Genomic DNA, 19662 nt, shown 5'->3' on the forward strand with positions numbered 1-19662 from the left:
GCCTGTTCTCAGTATCTGTTGATCCTGTGGAGTGAAGGGATCGGTACAGATAGGTGGAAAGTCTTTTAGCAGATTTTCATTACAAGACCATCACCTTGACATCGACCACAAAGAGAGTTAACCCATCTCTCCTTGGTTTCTGTTGTGCAAATGCTAAAAAAAGAATTCCCACAGCAAACTAAATACGGCTGTTTCCAGGGACAAAGCAAAGAAAGGGAAGGCATCAAACTGGCTTTATCAAACAGGTGAGACTCTATGGCACAGAAATGTTTAGTCTCCTGTGGATAAAAACACACTAATTAAACTAACTGGGCTAGACAGGGAGGTAAGTGGGTGGAAGCTAATGGACTGCAATACACCAGAGACACAACAGGATGGCTGAGCAGCTCCTTTGATCCCCAGGCTCTATAAAATCTGTTAATACATCTTTTTCCCCAAACACATCAACAGAGCTCTTTACTATTTCATGATTAACAAAATGCTACAGCAAAAGATGATGTTATCAGTTGATTTAAAATTAAATTAATTAAAAGGTTAAGGCTAGGAAATCTAGGCAAAGCTTACAGAATTTGAATTACAAAGCAGTAATTAAGTCACCAACTGAAATTAATCTTTCATATGATTCACTTACTGTATTATACTTATTAGGTTATATTTACTAACAGAGTTGACAGTTTAATATGTACTGTCAATTTTACACTCCCAGAGCCTGGATGTGTGGTAAGAGATACTTTGTATTTGGAAAATAGATTTTAAAGTGTTGTAATTTTCAGTGTAATTACATTTAATTGGCCACAATTAGTTATCCCAATAAACTGGGTGTATGATAGCTTGAATTTCTAACACTGATTCCACCAGTGAGGTTTTTCAAAGACTCTCAGACATGGAGGAGGACACAGATTTTTTTGTAAAGTACAGATGAACTTTAAAGCCTCCAACACCAGACAGTACAGAAAGAAGCCTCTAAAAAGGTTAGAAGAGTGAATAAATCAGACTCAAACTCCTGAAGAATATAAGATATAAAGAATATAAGATTTTTCTACATTTAATCTTGTTTTAAATGAAAAAGTCATGGCTGTGACAGACTAAAACTTAAGAGAGAAATATAACATCTTTAAAATTTCCACATTTCACAATATCCAGAGGTTGGGAATTTACCACGTGCCAAAACTAACTGTTCTCAGTTACCCATCTGTTATTAAAAAGCTACACTTCTGCCAGAATTCATGTAGTTCCAGTTTTTCTTTGATCTTGTTACATCACTTGTCTGGCAGATTAAAGATCCCCTTGTTACATGATCTGCTTTCCCAATACAGGGAGTTAACAGACTGCAATCCAACTACCTAATAAGCTTTTCTTTGACAAGCTGAACAAGCCGAATTCCTTGAATTTGTTTCCCTAGGTCAGTCATCCTGTTCTTATATCATTTTTTCATTCTTTTTTGAACCCTTCCCAGTTTACCACCCTTTTCCTTGGCATGTCATCTGCGGTGAGCATGCCTTTCCCAGGTGGTCATTCCAGCACTAAATAAAAAGGGCTCTTTTAGCCTCTCCAGTTCCTTTGCAAACCCTCACCTGTATAGAGCCAAGGACCTCTGACGCAGTACAGCATTGGGGTTTCATCACAAGCTTTTTTTAAAATCACTGCTCCTCAAGATAGGGCTCCCGCAATGGTTGCATTGCTTGAATTTCTTTGAACGTATGCTTGGACACTGTAACGCAGACTGATGCCCTGTACTCTGCTACAAAGGGATCTAAATTGCTCTTTGAGCTGACTGTCCCATTTTTTACCACCTCCCAGATATTTTTCTCATCAAAACATTTTATCAGCAGAGATTTTCTGTTTAGTTCTTCTTCACGGATGAAAACATAGATTAGCATTAGACCTAGTTATTAATGACTTTTTATATGCTTGCCTCAGAAGAATCTGATTGCTAGGTTTTATTTCCTGCCTTTTTTTTTTTTCCCAGCAGGTTCTTTTAATTAATAGAATGTAGTCATGGAAAACCTCTTAGTCACACAGCACAAACAGCACTCATAAATTAATACAGAGCAGGCCCATGTCCTCCTGGGTGTTCCTTTTTGACTGTGGGGGTACTCAGTGTCCACACAAATGCTCTTCAACAACTCACACATAAAACTTACATATTCTTTTATTTTTTTCTCTATGCTTATTTTTTTATATTATTTTTCTGTATTGTAGTATTGGCTTACAGTAGCAACTTTGCATATTAGTGGGGCTTCGGTCTGCCTAATATGACAAATATAATAAATTAAAATCATTGGCAACTAAATAACCATTATGTATTAATTCTGTGATTGGTTTTTTTTTTTCAACATAAATTCACTGCTGACAGTTAGATATCATCAACTATTGTATCAACTACCACTAATAACTGGCATTACCAGCATTCACAAAAGGTGACATTCTTTCAACTTACAGTACAAATATCCAAAATGTCAATAAACAGTGCATTAACAGCTAAAAGGAAACACTCAGCCACCATGTTAGCACAACATAGTTCTGAAACCTGTTACCAAAAAGTCAGGGTGAACCTCGTGGGTCTTTTACAATTGAAGATGTATTTGATTTTATCAACTTCAGATCAGTGCTGGGCACATGCCTCTGACTGGTAATGGAGACATTTTCCCAAAGCTGGGGTCTGTTATAGCATTTTAGTGTTTTATAGAAATGTAGGCCAAATAGCAAACTGAATCCAGAGTGCAATATGAACTCTTTGCGGTCTGTGGGCCACATGACTCTATCAGCCTTTTGTAGTACTACACTCAGGAAACTTCACTGGCTTTACTGTGTGGTCCCAACAGACTGAAGCTCATTGCTGGACCTGGTGCAGCACTCAGGCCATCAGTGACTGGGGAGCTGCCAGGACCCCCCCTCCAGTGCAGTCCCCTCACATGAACTGCATGTGCACGCAGCCTTGTACAAGACAAGGAATTTCATCTAACCAATCTACAATGCTTTTTCTTTCTCTGACAAGCTCTTCAGTTTCTATTCCCAGTATAAGAATAAACTCATGTAGCTTAGAGAAAAATTGGCAGGGACCTCTGCTCCCAGAATACTTCTCTGCTGGTTCTGGGAACATAATTTAAATACATGAAACATTTCCAAAGACACCTGGAAAAGATTTTCTGTGAGCTGGTTGAGAGATCTGAATTTGTTAGACAGTATTCAATTCACTTAGTGCTTTTACTTAAAGCACTTCGTCATTCATCAGAAAATGCCAAATTTAATAGAAGATTGTTATGTAAATCCAATCTGGAACCTTTAAATCTACTACTGCAGAGAAGAAAATTATGCACAAGCACCTGCTACAATTTCTAACACTGACCCTCCTTAAACCCATAGCCTATACTGTTAAGTCAAACTTTTCAGGCTTTTAGAGTTCTCTTTCTCGAACATACACTTCCGTCCTTGTCACAAGGATTGCCTATCATCTGTAGGGCTTTGCTCTCAACTGCACCAGGAATTACAGTGCGTGCAGTCTTCATTAAGTGTACTGTTTAGTCCTCAAACCCATGCTTTAAACAAAGTACTATCTTTCATGGAGGTGAACTATAAACTTTTTAAAATCCTTTTCAGTTCTATTTTTTAGGACTTTCTAATGTATCTGTGAGTTTCAGAGAGCTGGGCTCCACAAGTCGTTACTTCCAAGTTTTACTGAGATCTCACAGAAAACTTGAAGGATTTATCTATGTTTTAAGATCAGATAAAGCATTATGACTTCTAACAAGTAGTTAACATGAACTAATGATCACAGACCTACCTGTATGCAGTGAGATTCTTTCAGTGTGAGAACAGACCCCAGCCCTGCTGGTTTATCTCCCCTATTACTTAGATCCCTGCACCTATGGAGTAAATGTCTTGTCAAAGCCACCATCCCTCTTGTCAGGATGACTGACGAAATAACCATGCTGACAAAAATGTGTCTGTGTATTCATTTGGCATTCAGTTAAGTACATCATAATAATTTATTTTAAAAGGTGTATGACATAGAATTAGGAGACCACATACTAGCTGAATTAAAAATTGGTTCACTGCCAGAGCCTAAAGTAAATAGAAAGAGAAATGAACAGAGATGTTTCTAGGGCACGTTCCCAGGCATCAGTTCTTTGTCCAGCACTGGTTAACCTTTTTATCTATGTAATGATATAAAATGTTTGCCGGGAAAGCCTGAAGATGACACAACAGTGGGTGGCATGCATAAGAGAGAAACTAGGTAAGTATGGCTAGTGATGGCTTCTGCGCTCATGAAGAATGCAGGTATGTTGTAGAAAGGTTTGATGAGTGCAGCCTAAAGAAGAGAAAATGAGAGATGTTTTCATCAATGAATATGAGCATTTACATCACTTATGGAGAAGGGACTTGCTGGAAAGGCTTTTTAAGCTTGTTGCCAAATAAGGAGTTTCAGTGGCTGAAAATTTGTTAGACAAATTGAGATACCATTTATCAGGGGGCAGAACAATTAAAAGTTGGAACAGTGTAGCAGGGGAGGTGAAGGACTCACCATCACATGGAGTTTTGACAAGGAAACTGAACATCATTCTAAAAAGATATGCTCTGACCCATCTTTTAAGTAAAATCCTCCAGCCAGCACATGAAGGTAGCACAAGATCCAGCCCTGTTGTCCATTACTTTCTTTCTTGACTCCAAGAGGACCATCCTCTCCACATTCAGAACACCTTAGGAGAGTTACAATCACAGCTTATACTTCAATGCTTTGATTGTTCTATTGCATCAGGAAGGAATGTTTTCCTGAAATGTAACCCAGCTCCCAGATTCACATTTTCTGCAAGTTTATCAAAAGGCTGTCCATAGCTGAAGAGAAGGTACTGGCAGGACAGGGTGCAATTCTGCAGTGATACAGAACATTCCGTCAGATGCCTGGCACAAGTGTCTTGCTTACATCCTCAGGATCCTACACTCTTATGTCAGAGAGTACATGCTCTAACACACACGGACAAGACTTTAATGTTTCAATGTCTCTCTACAGCATCATGAGATGATGTAAGAACAACCCTTGGAAACAGGGTACAGGGTGCCTAACAAATTTCCTTCCTTTGGAAGGGGTACCTTGGCATCTCCTACAAGGAGAGGGCTCACAGGTCCTTATCCCAATAGGGGACTTCAACTATCTGGACATGGTGATGGAGAGTCCAACTAGAGGAGAGGCACTGCTGGGCCTGTTGTTCACTAGCGCAGAACCTACCAGAGACATCAAGATTGGAGGTAGCCTGGGCTGCAGTGATCATTGCCTAGAAGGACTCTCAGTCTTGAGGGGTACAGGATAGGTAAAAAGTAAAGTCAGGATCCTAAACCTCAGAAAGGCAAACTTTTGACTGTTTAGGGTGGTAGTGCATGTGACCCCTTTGGAAAACACCTTCAGAGATAAAGGAGCCATTTAAGCTAGGAGATATTTTAAAACATTTTTCTTAGGGCGCAAGAGCTCTCAATCTTGACACGCAAGAAGCTGGGCAGGAGTGGCAGGGGGCCAGCTTGGCTAAGTCAAGCTCTTACCCAAACTAAAACACAAAACCAAAACGCATAAGCAGTGGAGGCAAGGATATGCATCCTGGGGACATTATAGGGATATCGCCCAAGAGTGCAGAAGGGGGATCAAGAAAGCCAAGGCACAGCTGGAGCTGAACTTGGCTAAGGATGTAACAAATAACAAGGGTTTCTTCATGTACCTAGGACAACAAAGGAAGAAACTGTACCCTCTGCGATGACTGAAACAGGAGACCTGGCTACAACTGACATGGAGAAGGCCAAGGTACTCAAAAACTTTTTTGCCTCAGTCTTCACTGGCAAGTACTCTAGCCACACCACCCAGCTCACAGAATTCAAAGGCAGGGACTGAGAGAATGAAGTACTGCCCACCATAAGATAAGGTTGGGTTCGAAAGCACCTAAAGAACCTGAACATGCACAGGTCCATGGGACCTGATGTGATGCATCCACAGGTCCTGAGGGAATTGGCAGATGAAGTTGCTAAGCCACTATCCATCGTATGTGAAAAGTCATGGCAGAGTGATGAAGTTCCCAGTGACTGGAAAAGGGGAAAGATAACTCCTGTTTTTAAAAGTGGAAAAAAGGAAGACCCAGGGAATTGCAGTCTCACCCCTGTGCCTGGCAAGATCATGGGGCAGATACTCCTGGAAACTACCAAGGCACATGGAAAACAGAGGTGATTGGTGACAGCCAACAACACTTCCCTAAGCAAATGGTGTCTGACAAACTTGGTGGCCTTCTATGACAGGGTTACAGCATTGGTGGATAAGGGAAGAGCAAATGATGTCATCGACCTAGACTTGTGCAAAGCATCTGATACTGTCCTGCACAACACTCTTGTGTTTAAAAAGGAGAGACATGTATAGTAGGTTTGCATGGCAAGGTTTTGGTAGCAGGGGCACGACAGAGGAGTGGCTTCTGTGAGAAGATGCCAGAAACTTACCCCATGTCCAGTGAGGCCCATGCCAGCCGGCTCCAAGGACATACCCACCACTGGCCAAGTCTGAGCCAATCAGTGACAGTGGTAGTGTCTCTGTGATAGCATACTAAGAAAGTGGGGGGACAGAAATCTGCACGAGTGGAAGAGAGGAGTGAGACTATGTCAGCTCTGTGGACACAGGGTCAGTGGGGAAGAAAGAGGAGGAGGTGCTCCAGGCACCGGAGCAGAGGTTCCCCTGCAGCCCGTGGTGAAGACCATGGTGAGGCAGGCAGCCCATGGAGGTTAACAGTGGAACAGATACCCACCTGCAGGCAGTGGAGGACCTCACGCCAGAGCCAGTGGATGCTGTAGGAGGCTGTGGGACCCCTTGGGAAGCCCGTGCTGAAGCAGGTTTGCTGGCAGGACCTGTGGACCCGTGGGGGACCCACGCTGGAGTAAGCTGTTCCTGAAGGTCTGCACGGCATGGAAGGGATCCACACTGGAGCAGCGTGTGGAGAACTGCAGCGTGTGGGAAAGATTCATGTAGGAGAAGTTCATGGAGAACTGTCTCCTGTGGGAGGGACCCCATGCTGGAGTAGGAGAAGAGTGTGAGGAAGAAGGAGCAGCAGAAACAACGTGTGATGAACTGACCATAACCCCCATTCCCTGCTCCCCTGTGCCACTTGGGGGGAGGACGTAGAGAAATGGGGAATTAAGTTGGGCTTGGGAAGAGGGGAGGGGTGGGGGGTGGGGGAAACTGTTTTCTTCTGATTTGAGTGGTAAGAGGTTGAACTGATCTCCCTATGTCAGGTGTATTTTGCCCACGATGGTAGTTGCTGAGTGATCTCCCTGTCCTTATCTCAACTGATGAGCCTTTTGATCTGTTTTCTCTCCCCTGTCTAGTTGAGGAGGGGAGCAGTGCAGCAGCTTTGGTGGGCACATGGCATTCAGGCAGGGTCAACCCACCACAACATGGATTTGATGGGTGGGCCACTCAGTGGATAAGGAATTGGCCTGATGGTTGCAATCCATGTTGTGGTCAGCTATTCAATGCCCAGGTGAAGATCAATGATGAGCGTATCCCTCAGGGGCCCATACTACGACCAGTAGAGCTTAACATATTTGTCAGGGACATAGGCAGTGGGGTAGAGTGCACCCTCAGCAAGTTTGTGGATGCCACCAAGCTGCATGTTGCAGTTGATATTCTAGAGGGAAGGGATGCCATCCAGAGGAACCTTGACAGGCTACAGTGGTGGGCCTGTGAACCTCATGAAGTTCAATAAGGCCAAGTACAAGGTACTGCACCTGGGCTGGAGCAATCTCAAACATGGATACAGGCTGGGCAATGAATGGACTGAGAGCAGCCCTGCCGAGAAGGACTTGGGAGTATTGCCAGATGAAAGACTGAATATGAGCCAGCAGTGTTCACTCACAGCCCACAAAGCAAATCATATCCTGGGCTGCATCAAAAGAAGCGTGGCCAGCAGGTGGAGGGAGATGATTCTTCCCCTCTACTCCGCTCTGCTGAGACACCACCTGGAGTACTGCCTTCAGCTGTGGGGCTCCCCGTGTAAGAAAGACACGGACCTCTCTGAGCGGGTCCAGAGAAGGGCTGCAAAGATGATCAGGGGGCTGGAGCACCTCTTCTGTGAGGAGAGGCTGAGAGAGCTGGGGTTCTTTAGCCTGGAGAAGAGAAGGCTCTGGGGAGACCCTCTAGCAGCAGCCTTCCAGCACCTAAAGGGGGCCTACGGGAAAGATGGGAAGGGGCTCTATCAGGAAAGTCTAATGATAGGACCAAGGGTAGCAGTTTTAAACTGAGAGAGGGTAGATTTAGGTTAGATACTAGGCAGAAATTCTTTACTGTGAGGGTGGTGAGACAGTGGAACAGGTTGCCCAGAGCAGCTGTGGATTCTCCATCCCTGGCAGTGTTCATGGCCAGGCTGGATGGGGCTTTGAGCAACCTGGTCTAGTGGAAGGTGTCCCTGCCCATGGCAGGGGGGCTCTACCTAAAGGATCTTTAAGGTTCATTCCAACGTGAACCATTTTATTATTCTATAATTTCTTACTTGTGCCTCTCAAATTCATATTTGGCAGAGAAATATTTTGCTAGAAAACAAAGTATTTAGCTTAGCAGAAGTCTTTGGGGCTCAGAATAGGCTGTGTACAAACCTAAGTAAGTGGTGTGTAATATGGAGCTGATCTCATTTTTCATTAAAACTTCGGAGTGAATAGTGAATTAGGAGCTCTCTACTGATTATTTTTTCCACTATTTGCCTTCTAGACAGAGGGGACCCAGGCTTCTTGCACAAAAAGAGGGAGAGGAAAATGGCACACCTCCAAACATTCTCTCTCAGTCCCTGCAGGATGACTTTTCCCCTCTATAAGTGATACAGTTTTGCTACCAGTTATTTTCTTTATTTTAATCTGTAATTAAAATGCTTGATTTTGCAAATACTCATCACCAATTATGGTGCCTTGTAATGAATCCTTATTTCAGTTGTCTGTGCAGGACCAGATCGTGGCTGAGAAGCTGTTTCCAAGTAAGAAAAGCACATTCCATGACAATGCCAATTTTACTTGACATTCATCTTGCTATCTTACCTTCACTACACTTCCAGGAAAGAAAGTTTCTCAGTGTTACTGAGAAACTAGCTCCTTGAGGAGCTGTACTTCATCCTTTAGTGGTAAGTGCTCAAGGAGCACTGAGGATGAATTTATTCAATTGACTTGAAGAGTTGCAGAAGTGCTGTGGGATGAGACTTCCAGCAGAGCAAGCAATGCTTATGAAGCACAGAGGTGAGTGGGAAGCTGCAGTACCTTTGCTGTTTAAGCCACGGCTCATTTTCTCCTCTTCCTATTCCCAAAGCACTCTGGGCATGTCTTATTTGGGGATATCTTTATTGCAATGACCATCCATCAGCCTCAATCAGTAAACGGCTGTAAATAAAAGACTGTTCATGTTCATTGGGCAGTTCATTTGAGAAATGGGAAAATACAAGACTGTCCACTAAGTACACCCAGTCTCCCTGTATTTACCTGTCACTCTTATAGGAGAGTGCAACAAGAGCTCTCCCATGATCTCAGTGTTCAACCGTGAGTCCTCAGCACCAGGAAGCCTTAGGACACCTATTAAATACCAGCTCCTCTCTGTGAAAGCTCTGGCCCAGATTTTACACCAATTTAGTTCAGCCACAGAGTCACAACAACTCTTTACTTTGGATGTAGTCACACCAGTTTAAGGTCCCTGTACTAGCACTGCTTATGCTGATTTTACACAAGAAAGCTAGAGCAGTATAGGCATCTTTATGTAGTCTACTTCTGTCTACATGAGGCCCCATTTCAGACTAAGCACTGTGAAGAACTGAGTAGATAGCCTTGCCAGATACCTCAGATTGCCAGTGCTTAGGCTGTGAATCCGTACCCCTCATGCATTGCTGTGACTGGCAAGTTATATCCACTAAGTGCAAAGTAGGATAAAATACATTGGCCATACAGATACTTTTTCCCTACTCAACTCATGTTGACAGATGGAGCTACACATAAAAAGCCATCTCTGAAGGCTGTCAGAGGCACGCTTGCTTCTGGAACATGAACTGAGGTGATTGCAAAGACGTGAGATTGTATTTGTAGTGCTCCCATCAGCAAGCCAGAACACAAGCCCAACACCCACCACAGGCTCTTTGAACCCTGCACTGCAGGCTGCCAGACTAGTGAGAAACCCAGTAATCTCATTTATGCAAAAACAAAACCAGAAAGACAGCTCCTCCTGATGGGAATAAAAATTAATTCCAGCCAAGCAGCACAAACCGTGAATTGCAAATTACAATGACAATACTTCCTTGTTCAGAAGAGGCTGCCTCATGCCAAAGAAATGCCATTAGCATCAGAAACCCCTTCCAAATAAATCATTGGTGAAAACTCCAGAAAAGGGATACAAAAGCAAGGGAGAGGCTAGGGCCCTCTTTGTAAAGAACTCGCCACGCTGGAGTGAAATGGACCTACAGCAAACAAAGGACCTTTTGTTTCAAAAAGTATACTTTGTGCAGTAGGACAAATGTGTTACTTGTGTTTTGGCAGTACTCCCAAATGCATGCTGCACAAAAGACTGGTAACGTAATTATGGCGACCACAGACCCAAAGATCTGGGTTCTGCTCCTGGCTTTCTACCCCAGCCTCTGTGTGACTCCAGGATTATTTCTTCTGGCCAGGTTTCTTCTCACCTCATTTTAGCCATCTAAGAGACAGGCATCTAGACTAGGTGCTCTGCCTAGGGTCACTCCACAGTCCATGTGGAGGGACCACCCCTTCCAGATCCTCGGACACCAGGCTTACTGCAGGATGGATGGCCTCTGGATGTGCTGATCTGTCATTTCTGACTAAAGGGAAACCTTAGGGCAGAGACTCATCCCCTAGCTGTTAGCTTGACACAGCTGGCTGAGATGAACCATGCCCTCTGTGTCTGCTGTAAAAATGGGATAAGAAGTCTTCTGGATCTCTTTCCCACTTAGGTGGCAAGCCACTGACTTAGGGTCTGCTTTCCTCTACATCTATGCATTGCCCATGGCACAATGGACCCTGGCAGAACTAACACAAACCACAAATAAGTCTGCACAACCCAGAAAGCACACACCAGGGTTTTGATTAGTGTAACAACTTAAAACAAATGTCTGAACAGGCTAAGCAGGGAGGTTACCATCCTTGAGCCCATATTTCTCCTCCTGTGCCTGGGTGGCAGGGAAGTGGAAAGTTACTGCCCAATTCCTACACTCTCTGAGCATAGGGACTGTAAGCACAATAAGATTTTGCTGTGCTGTACAAGGCAAGGAGTATCCTGAGCACTTCTCACCACGCTTTCTTTTGCAAAGAATGATCCTAATCTGCTTTTTGGAATAGCTGCTGCCTGCTGAATTAAAGAGATTGTCAGGCCAATCTAGGTTTCTTGGCAAACTAACAAGAACATTTCCAGGGCTCAGATGGAATGAACTTCAAGAGAAGAATGTCATTTTAAAAGAAGAATGAAATTTTGCAATATTGCAAGAAGAACACAATCCTGACTAGTATAAATGAAGGCAACCTACCTGGTTTCATTGTCAAAGCACAGAGATACGTAAGAATGACTACTTGGGACCACACCAAAGATCCCTGTAGCCAAGTATCTTATCTCCAAGAGTATTGAGTAGCAACTGCTTAAATATTATAAGAACCTCAGCAAATATAGATCTATCTCCTTGTACGTACTCAAGAGCTCTAGCAACTCGCAGTTATGAACTTACTGAATCAGATGGTTTGTCCTTCCAACAGCAAACTGGCCTTCCATGAATTTATCTAACCTCTTTTGAATCCATGCGTATCTCTGCTTTCCAGATCACAAAAGGAGGAACAAAAGTTCCACAATTTCATTATGTATCATATTATCCTGTTTTAAATTTGTCTTAGCCCTGCTACTCCATAATTTCTTAAGGACTTCCTTATTCTTGTATTACAGGCAACAAATGAACATTTGACCCCTTTTCACTTTCCCCATACCACTCAGGATTCTACAGACCCATACCAAATCTCTCTCCCTTGTCTGTTATAGGGAGACTAGAATCCTAGTCTGTTTATGCTCTCTGGTCAAAAGTTATTATATGTATTTCTGTTCATCCTTGCTGCCCTTTCTTGGCATTTTCCAGTCCTTCCACAGCCTAACACATTTTTCTTCAGAGCTCACAGCCAGAACTGCACACAGTAATCAAGATGTCATTTATCACAAATCTTTTGTCCTCTTTTTATTTTTCTGTTGTTATTCCTAGTGCTGCTTTATGTGTTTTCTCTTGTGTTTCCACCATACCCAGAAGTTTTGTGTTCTTTTTCTTTCATAGTAATTCCCATCAATTTTTGTTTTGTCTTTATCACTACTGCTGAGCACTACCAAGTGTTTCAAAAGAAACATGCATTTGAATGACTTCAGGATCACTTTCCTGAATAACAGCAATCTCCTTGGAGCCCAGTGATGAGTTTCTTATCCCACCACACTATATTTCTCAACAGTGAATTACATTAGTAATTTTATCACAGCTGAGAGCCTTCAGCATTCACTCAAAGCAAGGTGTTCCCTTAAATACCAAACAACTTGCCTTGGTAGTTTAGAATATTCACAGCCAATTCTAACCTTTTCAGCACAAAGAACACCAGCAAAACTGTCCACCCCAAGCACACACAGATTAACTGAAATGGCTGGTGGGCAACAATGTAGCTACTGGTAACATACTCTCTTTGGCTCCCCCAGTCAGTCCTCCACAAAAAAATTCTATGGTTGGGGTATTTAGGGTAGAATTTTTAGTGCCTAACCATACCACCCACAATTCTCAACCACCGGTTACCAGTAGCACCATGACTGATCTTTCTTTCAAGCCATATGGAGAATAGTGCTCTACAGAAGACTCGGCTCTTAATTATATAAGATAAACAAGATAAAATACTAATAATCAGATAAGAAGGACAACTCTTCTGCTAGGGATAGTTAGGAGACTGACTGGGTCAAAACACCTAGTCCTTGGCACAAATCTGATGACTGTGGTGTTCTCCAGTCTCTCCTCTTCCTGCAGCAAGGAGAAGGCTCTGCTACCTTTGTGATACTGTTCTTTTCTCAGCCCCGCTCTGCTTTGTGTCAGCGATAATGGCAAGGCTCTGGGGGACATCTTTGCAAAGGAGCAAATGCCCTGGAGATGTACAGATGGGGTACTGCTGTGATCTTCACAAGCTCTCAGTAAAAGCTAGTGGAGACTTAAAATAGTTCGGAATTTCAGTCATTCATCTATATCCCCTTGTTAATTAACAACAGCAGGCAGGCTGGCTAACTCGGTGAAGCAAGCATTAAACTGAACGACTCAGCAGGAGAGGTCCAAAGTGGCATGCCATCACATCCAACTGGGGAATAAGCTGGGCCAACCAGAGCAGCAATATATGCTCCTTAGCTGCCTCCTAAGATGAGAACCAGAAGGCCAGCCACCTCAAGGGGGTGTGTGGCCATGGCGGAAACACTTGCACCTCTCCTGGGAAACCTGCGTGCTCGATTACCTCTCAGAAATGCCTGTACACCAGCGCACGCAGCATGGGGAATAAGCAGGAAGAACTGGAGATCTGTGCACCGTCGCAGGGCCGTGATCTCGCTGCCCATTGCAAGGACACAGACACGGCGGGATGACTCGCCTGACAGGCGTGCTGCCATGGGTGGCTACATACTAGTTAGGGAAGGCAAGCCAGCAAGGAGAGGTGGTGGAGTCGCTCTTTGTGTGCAGGAGCAAGTGGAATGTGTCGAGCTCTCCCCTGGGGTGGATGCAGAAGGAGTCGGGAGCTTGTGGGTAAAGGGGAAGGGGCAGGCCAGCGTGGGGGACGCTGTTGTGGGCGTTTGCTACAGGCCACCTGATCGGGAAGAGGAAGGTGATGAGGCCTTCACAGACAAGCTGGAGGTGGCTTCCCGATCGCAGGCCCTCGTCCTCTTGGGGGACTTGCATCGCCCCGATAGGCACTGGGAAGACAACACAGCGAGGCTCGCGCCGTCCAGGAGGCTGCTGCAGAGTGCTGGTGATCACTTTCTGACACAGGCAGTGGAGGAGCTCCTAGACTTTGTCATGAGAAAGGCAGGAGGACTGGTTAGGGTTGTGAAGGTTGGGGGCAGCCCTGTCAGCAGTGACCATGAGATGGAGTCAGGTTCCTGCGTGAAGGCAGCAGGGCAACAAGTAGGACTACAAGCATGGACTTCAGGAGAGCTAACTCTGGCCTCTTGAAGGATCTACTTGGAGGAATGCCATGGGTTAGGACTCTGGAAAGTAGCGGGGTCCAAGAGAGCTGGCTAGCATTCAAGCATCACTTCCTCCAAGCTCCAGATCGGTGCATCACCATGAGTAAGAACATGCTGTGAGAACATGCAGAGAGGTAACGAGGCGGGCCAAGGTGTGTTTGGAATGAAACCCGGTGAGGGAGGTCAGGGACAAGAAGGGCTTCTTCCAGTACCTCAGCAGGAGAAGGATGACTCGGGAAAATGTGGGCCGGCTGCTGACTGAGGTGGGTGCCCTGGTGCCCAAGGACAGAGAAGGAGGAGTTACTGAATGCTGCCTTTGCTTCAGCCTTCACTGCCGAGGCCGGCCCTCTGTTATCCCAGAGCCTGGAGGCAAGAGAGGAAGTCTGGAGAAAGGAAGAGTCTCTCTTGGTCGAGGAGGATCATGTTAGAGATCACTTAAGCAGCTTGACACCCACAAATCCACGGGCCCTGTCGGGATGCACCCAGAGCGCTGAGGGAGCTGGCAGACGCTATTGCCAAGCCGCTCCCCACCATCTCTGAAAGGCCATGGAGAACAGGAGGGGTGCCTGAGGACAGGAGGAAAGCCAGGGCCACTCCAGCCTTCAAAAAGGGCAAGAAGGAGGATCCGGGAGACTACAGGCCAGTCAGCCTCACCTCCATCCCTGGAAAGGTGATGGAACAGCTCATCCTGGTGGTCATCTCAAAGCACATGGCGGAAAAGGAGGTCATCAGGAAGAGTCAACACAGATTCACCAAGGGGAAATCATGCCTGACCAACCCGATAGCCTTCTCTGATGGAAGATGAGGGGAGAGCAGTGGTGGATGTTGTCTGCCTTGACCTCAGCAAGGCTTTTGACACTGTCTCCCATAAGATCCTGACACGTAAGCTCAGGCAGTGTGGACTAGATGAGTGGACAGTGAGATGGATCGAGAGCTGGCGGAACAGCAGAGCTCAGGGGTTGTGATCAGCGGCGCAGAGTCCAGCTGGAGGCCTGTAGCTCACGGTGCTCCCAGGGGTCGGTGCTGGGTCCGGTCCCGTTCAACTCATTCACCAATGACCTGGACGAAGGGACTGAGCGCACCCTCAGCAAGTTTGCTGGTGATGCAGAACCGGGAGGAGCGGCTGACACACCAGGAGGCTGCGCTGCCGTTCAGAGAGACCTGGACGGGCTGGAGAGTCGGGCAGAGGAACCTCATGAAGTTCCACAGCGGCACGTGTAGGGTCCTGCCCCTGGGGAGGGACAGCCCCAGGCACCAGCACAGGCTGGGGTGACCTGCTGGGGGGCAGCTCTGCGGAGAAGGACCTGGGAGTGCTGCTGGGCAGCCAGTTGCCCGTGGGCCAGCTGTGTGCCCCGGTGGGCAGCCAGTTGCCCGTGGGCCAGCTGTGTGCCCCGGTGGGCAGCCAGTTGCCCGTGGGCCAGCTGCGTGCCCTGGTGGGCAGCCAGTTGCCCGTGGGCCAGCTGCGTGCCCCGGTGGGCAGCCAGTTGCCCGTGGGCCAGCTGCGTGCCCCGGTGGCCAAGCAGGCCAGTGGGACCCTGGGGGGCATGAGGAGCGGGGCCAGCAGGTCGAGGGGGGATCCTCCCCCTCTGCTCTGCCCTGGTGAGGTCCCACCTGCAGTGCTGTGCCCAGTGCTGGGCTCCCCAGTTCAGCGGGGACTGGGAACTACTGGGAAGGGTCCAGCAGAGGCTGCAAAGAGAAGCACCCGCCTTATGAGGAAAGGCTGAAGGAGCTGGGCCTGTGTACCCTGGGGCCGACTGGGAGGGGCATCTTCTCACTGCCTACAGATATCTTGAGTATCAGGATGGGTCTGGGCTCTGTTCAGCGGTGGCCAGTGACAGGATAAGGGGCAACAGTCACAAACAGAAGCACTGAAAGTTTCACCTGAATCCAAGGAAGAACTTATTTACCTTAAGGGTGACAGAGCCCTGGCACAGGCTGCCCAGAGAGGCTGTGTAGTGTCCTTCTCTGGAGACATACAAAACCCACCTGGACATGATTCTGCCTTAGGTGAATATGCTTTAGCAGTGAGGTTGAACTAGATGATCTCCAGAGGTCCCTTTAAACCCTGACCATTCTGTGATCTGTGAACACCCATCTAAAGTAAAGCTGAGGCTTTAAGGTCACTGTTTGCTATATGAGAATGCCAGCAATGTGACTCTACAGCAGCTACTAACAGCTAAGAAGATTAGAGTACTGTGAGTCCCAGAAGCACTTTCAGGGCACCTGAAAAATTTACCGAGTAGTCTGCTGAGAAGATAATGTTGAGAAGCCAACATAACTTAGGTGAGAGACGCCAGGAAAACTTATCTCACAACTGGTCTCCTCCCTTTGGGAATTTCCCTGGGAAGCAGTGATCCTTGGGGAAACTACCATAATGCTGCCTAAGAAGCTATTAATGACAGTGAGCACTTCAAGTAGAGTTAGAAAGTAGAAGAGAATAAGAGAACAAAAGAGAGAATGTCTACTCACTAGTGACATCGTTATGTCATCTACACAGCAGTAAAGGGGGAGATGTGAAGACAAGAATTCAGAATATAGCAATCAGTAATCAAGAAGAGATACTGAAAAGAAGAAAATGCAAGGTTGTTGATATGGATGCCCATGTTGTTGAAAAACCATAAAAATGAAATATCTAACTGAGAAGGTTATGCATACAGCAAACAAAAACAAAACAACAACGGTGAGAAAACATCAACTTGTTAGAATTCTTTTCCATTTCCTGAATATGACAGCAGTAATACTGGATAGAGATTAATACGGACTAAGACAGCAACCCTTGAATTTATGTTCAAAGCTACTTAAAATTATCACATATCCAATCCCAGACACTATAGCAGGGAAAGTGCCTTTTCACAACATCCAGGCCTGGTGTGCCCTATTGGAGAGGTTAGCTTCTGAGACACCCCTGGAAGGTGTCTCCTAACAAGAAAGTAATGAGTTTATGCTTAGAAAAGTCTCTCATTATTAACTTCCAGCAAAACAATATATGTGGTCTTTTAGCAATTAGAAGGGCAGAAACAGAGAAATAAGAACCTATCAAGTAAGATAAAAAGGATTAAGTCATGCTTCTACAGGCAAGTCCTTGACTGAAGGGAGCATCAGCACAGTCATAAGCCAAAAAGCCCTGGCTAATGCTGCCTATGCCTGTACATTTCTGAATGTTTGTGTTATGGAATGTAAACACCTAATCCCTATCTTGAGTTAAATCTCAATTTACTGCTTTGACATTAGGTGAATCCTTGCTGTGAGATGCAGTCTCTGCCCCAGAGTATTGCATGATTTGACCTCAATGCACCTGTTTAATATTTTAAATCTCTTAATGATTCTTCTGCATTTGTTACTTACAAGAGCCATACCCCACTGCAAATAGGTCCTTGTACTTTGGATTCCTGTATGGAGAAAACATACATAAAAGAGCATTTATTATTAACCATATAATTCCACAGAAACACACAGTGTTTCACACATTAATATCAAGAGCGCATTCTCACAGGATGGCATAGAGTCTGAGGGCTTGACCCTTTGAACATATGCACTAGTGAAGTTCATGTATGAGTAATGCTTCCAGGCTCAAGATGCATAAAAAACCAGAACATCAGAAGACCACAACAGTATATGAAAAGAATAGAAAGAGCACAGACAGACATGCTGTCAATCTCCAACATTTCTTGGCTTATCTGTTCCATAATCATGGAAAGTTTACTTTTATAAATGAGGTCTTTGAAGAAAGGAAAAAGGCAGCAATGAGTTGGTTTCCACCTTTCAGGGGCAAGAATAAAGGAGTTTCTAAACCACAGCAGAATAATACCCAATACATTTACTTTCCCTACCTGTTATTTAATAATGAGGGATGCTTCAAGAGATAGCTATTGGTTCATGAATTCATGATCTTTCACACGGACCAGTAAGGGAAATTCCCTTCTGACCCGTTGATGAATCAGTATATTTGCTAAAGCATACTGACTATGAGCAACTAGCCATCTACTATGTCTTCTAAAGTTCCTTTATCTGAAAAACAACTACATTCTTTACAGCTTCTGCTGTGCGTGGACAGTTACTGTAGGATTTACATGGGACACAGGTCAGTACTGTTGCTGTCCCTCAGCTCACACAGCACGACCAGTGGGTAACAATTCTGTGAAATTAACGTCTGTGAAAATTATCTAATGAGTGTTTTCTCTGACTTGCTATTACGAATTGATAAAATAAAACCACTTCTCTTTTCATTCCTCCTTTTTAACTTGGGCTAATACATAGACATCCTATCTTGCCCTATCCACTAAACACACTGTCACTGTTAACAAGGTGAGAATAAAAATTGAGTTAGAGAAGCTTATTACATAAGGCAATTTGGAGTCATTCTTCCAATTTCAGTTCCATCTTTCTGTTATCATTTCCTGGAGACAATAATAACAGAAGAACAAACTACCTATTAAAGATGCCTTTTCTCCCAATTTTATGTCTCGTTTATTGTTATTTTGTAATTCTCACACAACTGCATCCTTGATATTCTATGAAAGTCTAATTTCTGCAGTGGCTTGAAAGGACAGAAGACTGCAGTCCTGCTCTATCTCTCCATACATCCTCTTTGGCAAGACACAGATGTGTTCACAGTGCCCCACAAACAAGTGAGAGGCAGTAGCTGCAGAGGAGCACTATGTATGTCTCACGCTCAGCGCATGAACCAAGCCAGTTCTGGGGAAGATCAAGCATGTTAAAAAGAAAAAGGACTCATTCAGGTTTGCGGTGAGTGTTTTTTTCATGGTAATAACCATGGCAATAACATCTCAGAAAAAGAGACTTGATTTGAAAGTACCAGTGATGATTTTTGGACTGACCAGGAATAAACATGCAACAGTGGACTGCAGGGCAAATGCTTACTAAACTGAATTGTGTAATGTATCAGTACATAAATACCATTGTTGTCTGGGCAGTGACTGAGTATGTATCATGCATAAAGGTCTTGTCTGGTGTGTTTATGACGTTACCTGTCTGGCACATGCAATGTTTGCATTTCCCTTTCTGCTGCTTTAATTCTTCTGTGTCAATACTTGTCAAAAATATAGTTGCTATCCCTTCTCCTCCCCTGGGCTTTTCAGGATTGATTCCTACAGCACATTGTCCAATGACATGTCTATCAGAGCTCTCCCAGGAAGGCACTCTGCTCTGCTAACTGCACTCACTTTGCTCTAGTGCTGCACAGAGCCTGCTGTGCCTTCACCTTTTGCCGAATGGCACACGCCTGGCACATTCAGCCTTACACAAGGTGCTTTGCATTCAGAAGCACCAGGCATGTCTAGATGCTGTCAGAGTATCTGACTGTAATTAGTAATTATTCGAAACAGTGTTCCCAAAGAAACCATCAGTGCTTCGTAAGGTGCCATGACATTCAATTCCACTGCCCTGCAAAACAGCCCAGGGTAAGTTTGTAA

The 19662-nt window shown here is 45.0% G+C and overlaps 1 protein-coding gene across 3 annotated transcripts in view; it reads right to left on the reverse strand.

Annotated features, from left to right (window-relative positions):
- DNAI1 (dynein axonemal intermediate chain 1) overlaps positions 1 to 19662 on the reverse strand; it is a 151051-nt gene that overhangs the window by 96409 nt on the left and 34980 nt on the right. For all 3 annotated transcript variants that reach the window (XM_040580433.1, XM_040580431.1, XM_040580430.1), the window contains one exon: positions 17576 to 17619. In XM_040580433.1, the coding sequence (XP_040436367.1) occupies positions 17576 to 17619 (44 nt within the window). The remainder of the gene's footprint in view (positions 1 to 17575; positions 17620 to 19662) is intronic.

Source organism: Falco naumanni, chromosome Z (assembly GCF_017639655.2).
Source record: "Falco naumanni isolate bFalNau1 chromosome Z, bFalNau1.pat, whole genome shotgun sequence".
NCBI lineage: Eukaryota > Metazoa > Chordata > Aves > Falconiformes > Falconidae > Falco > Falco naumanni.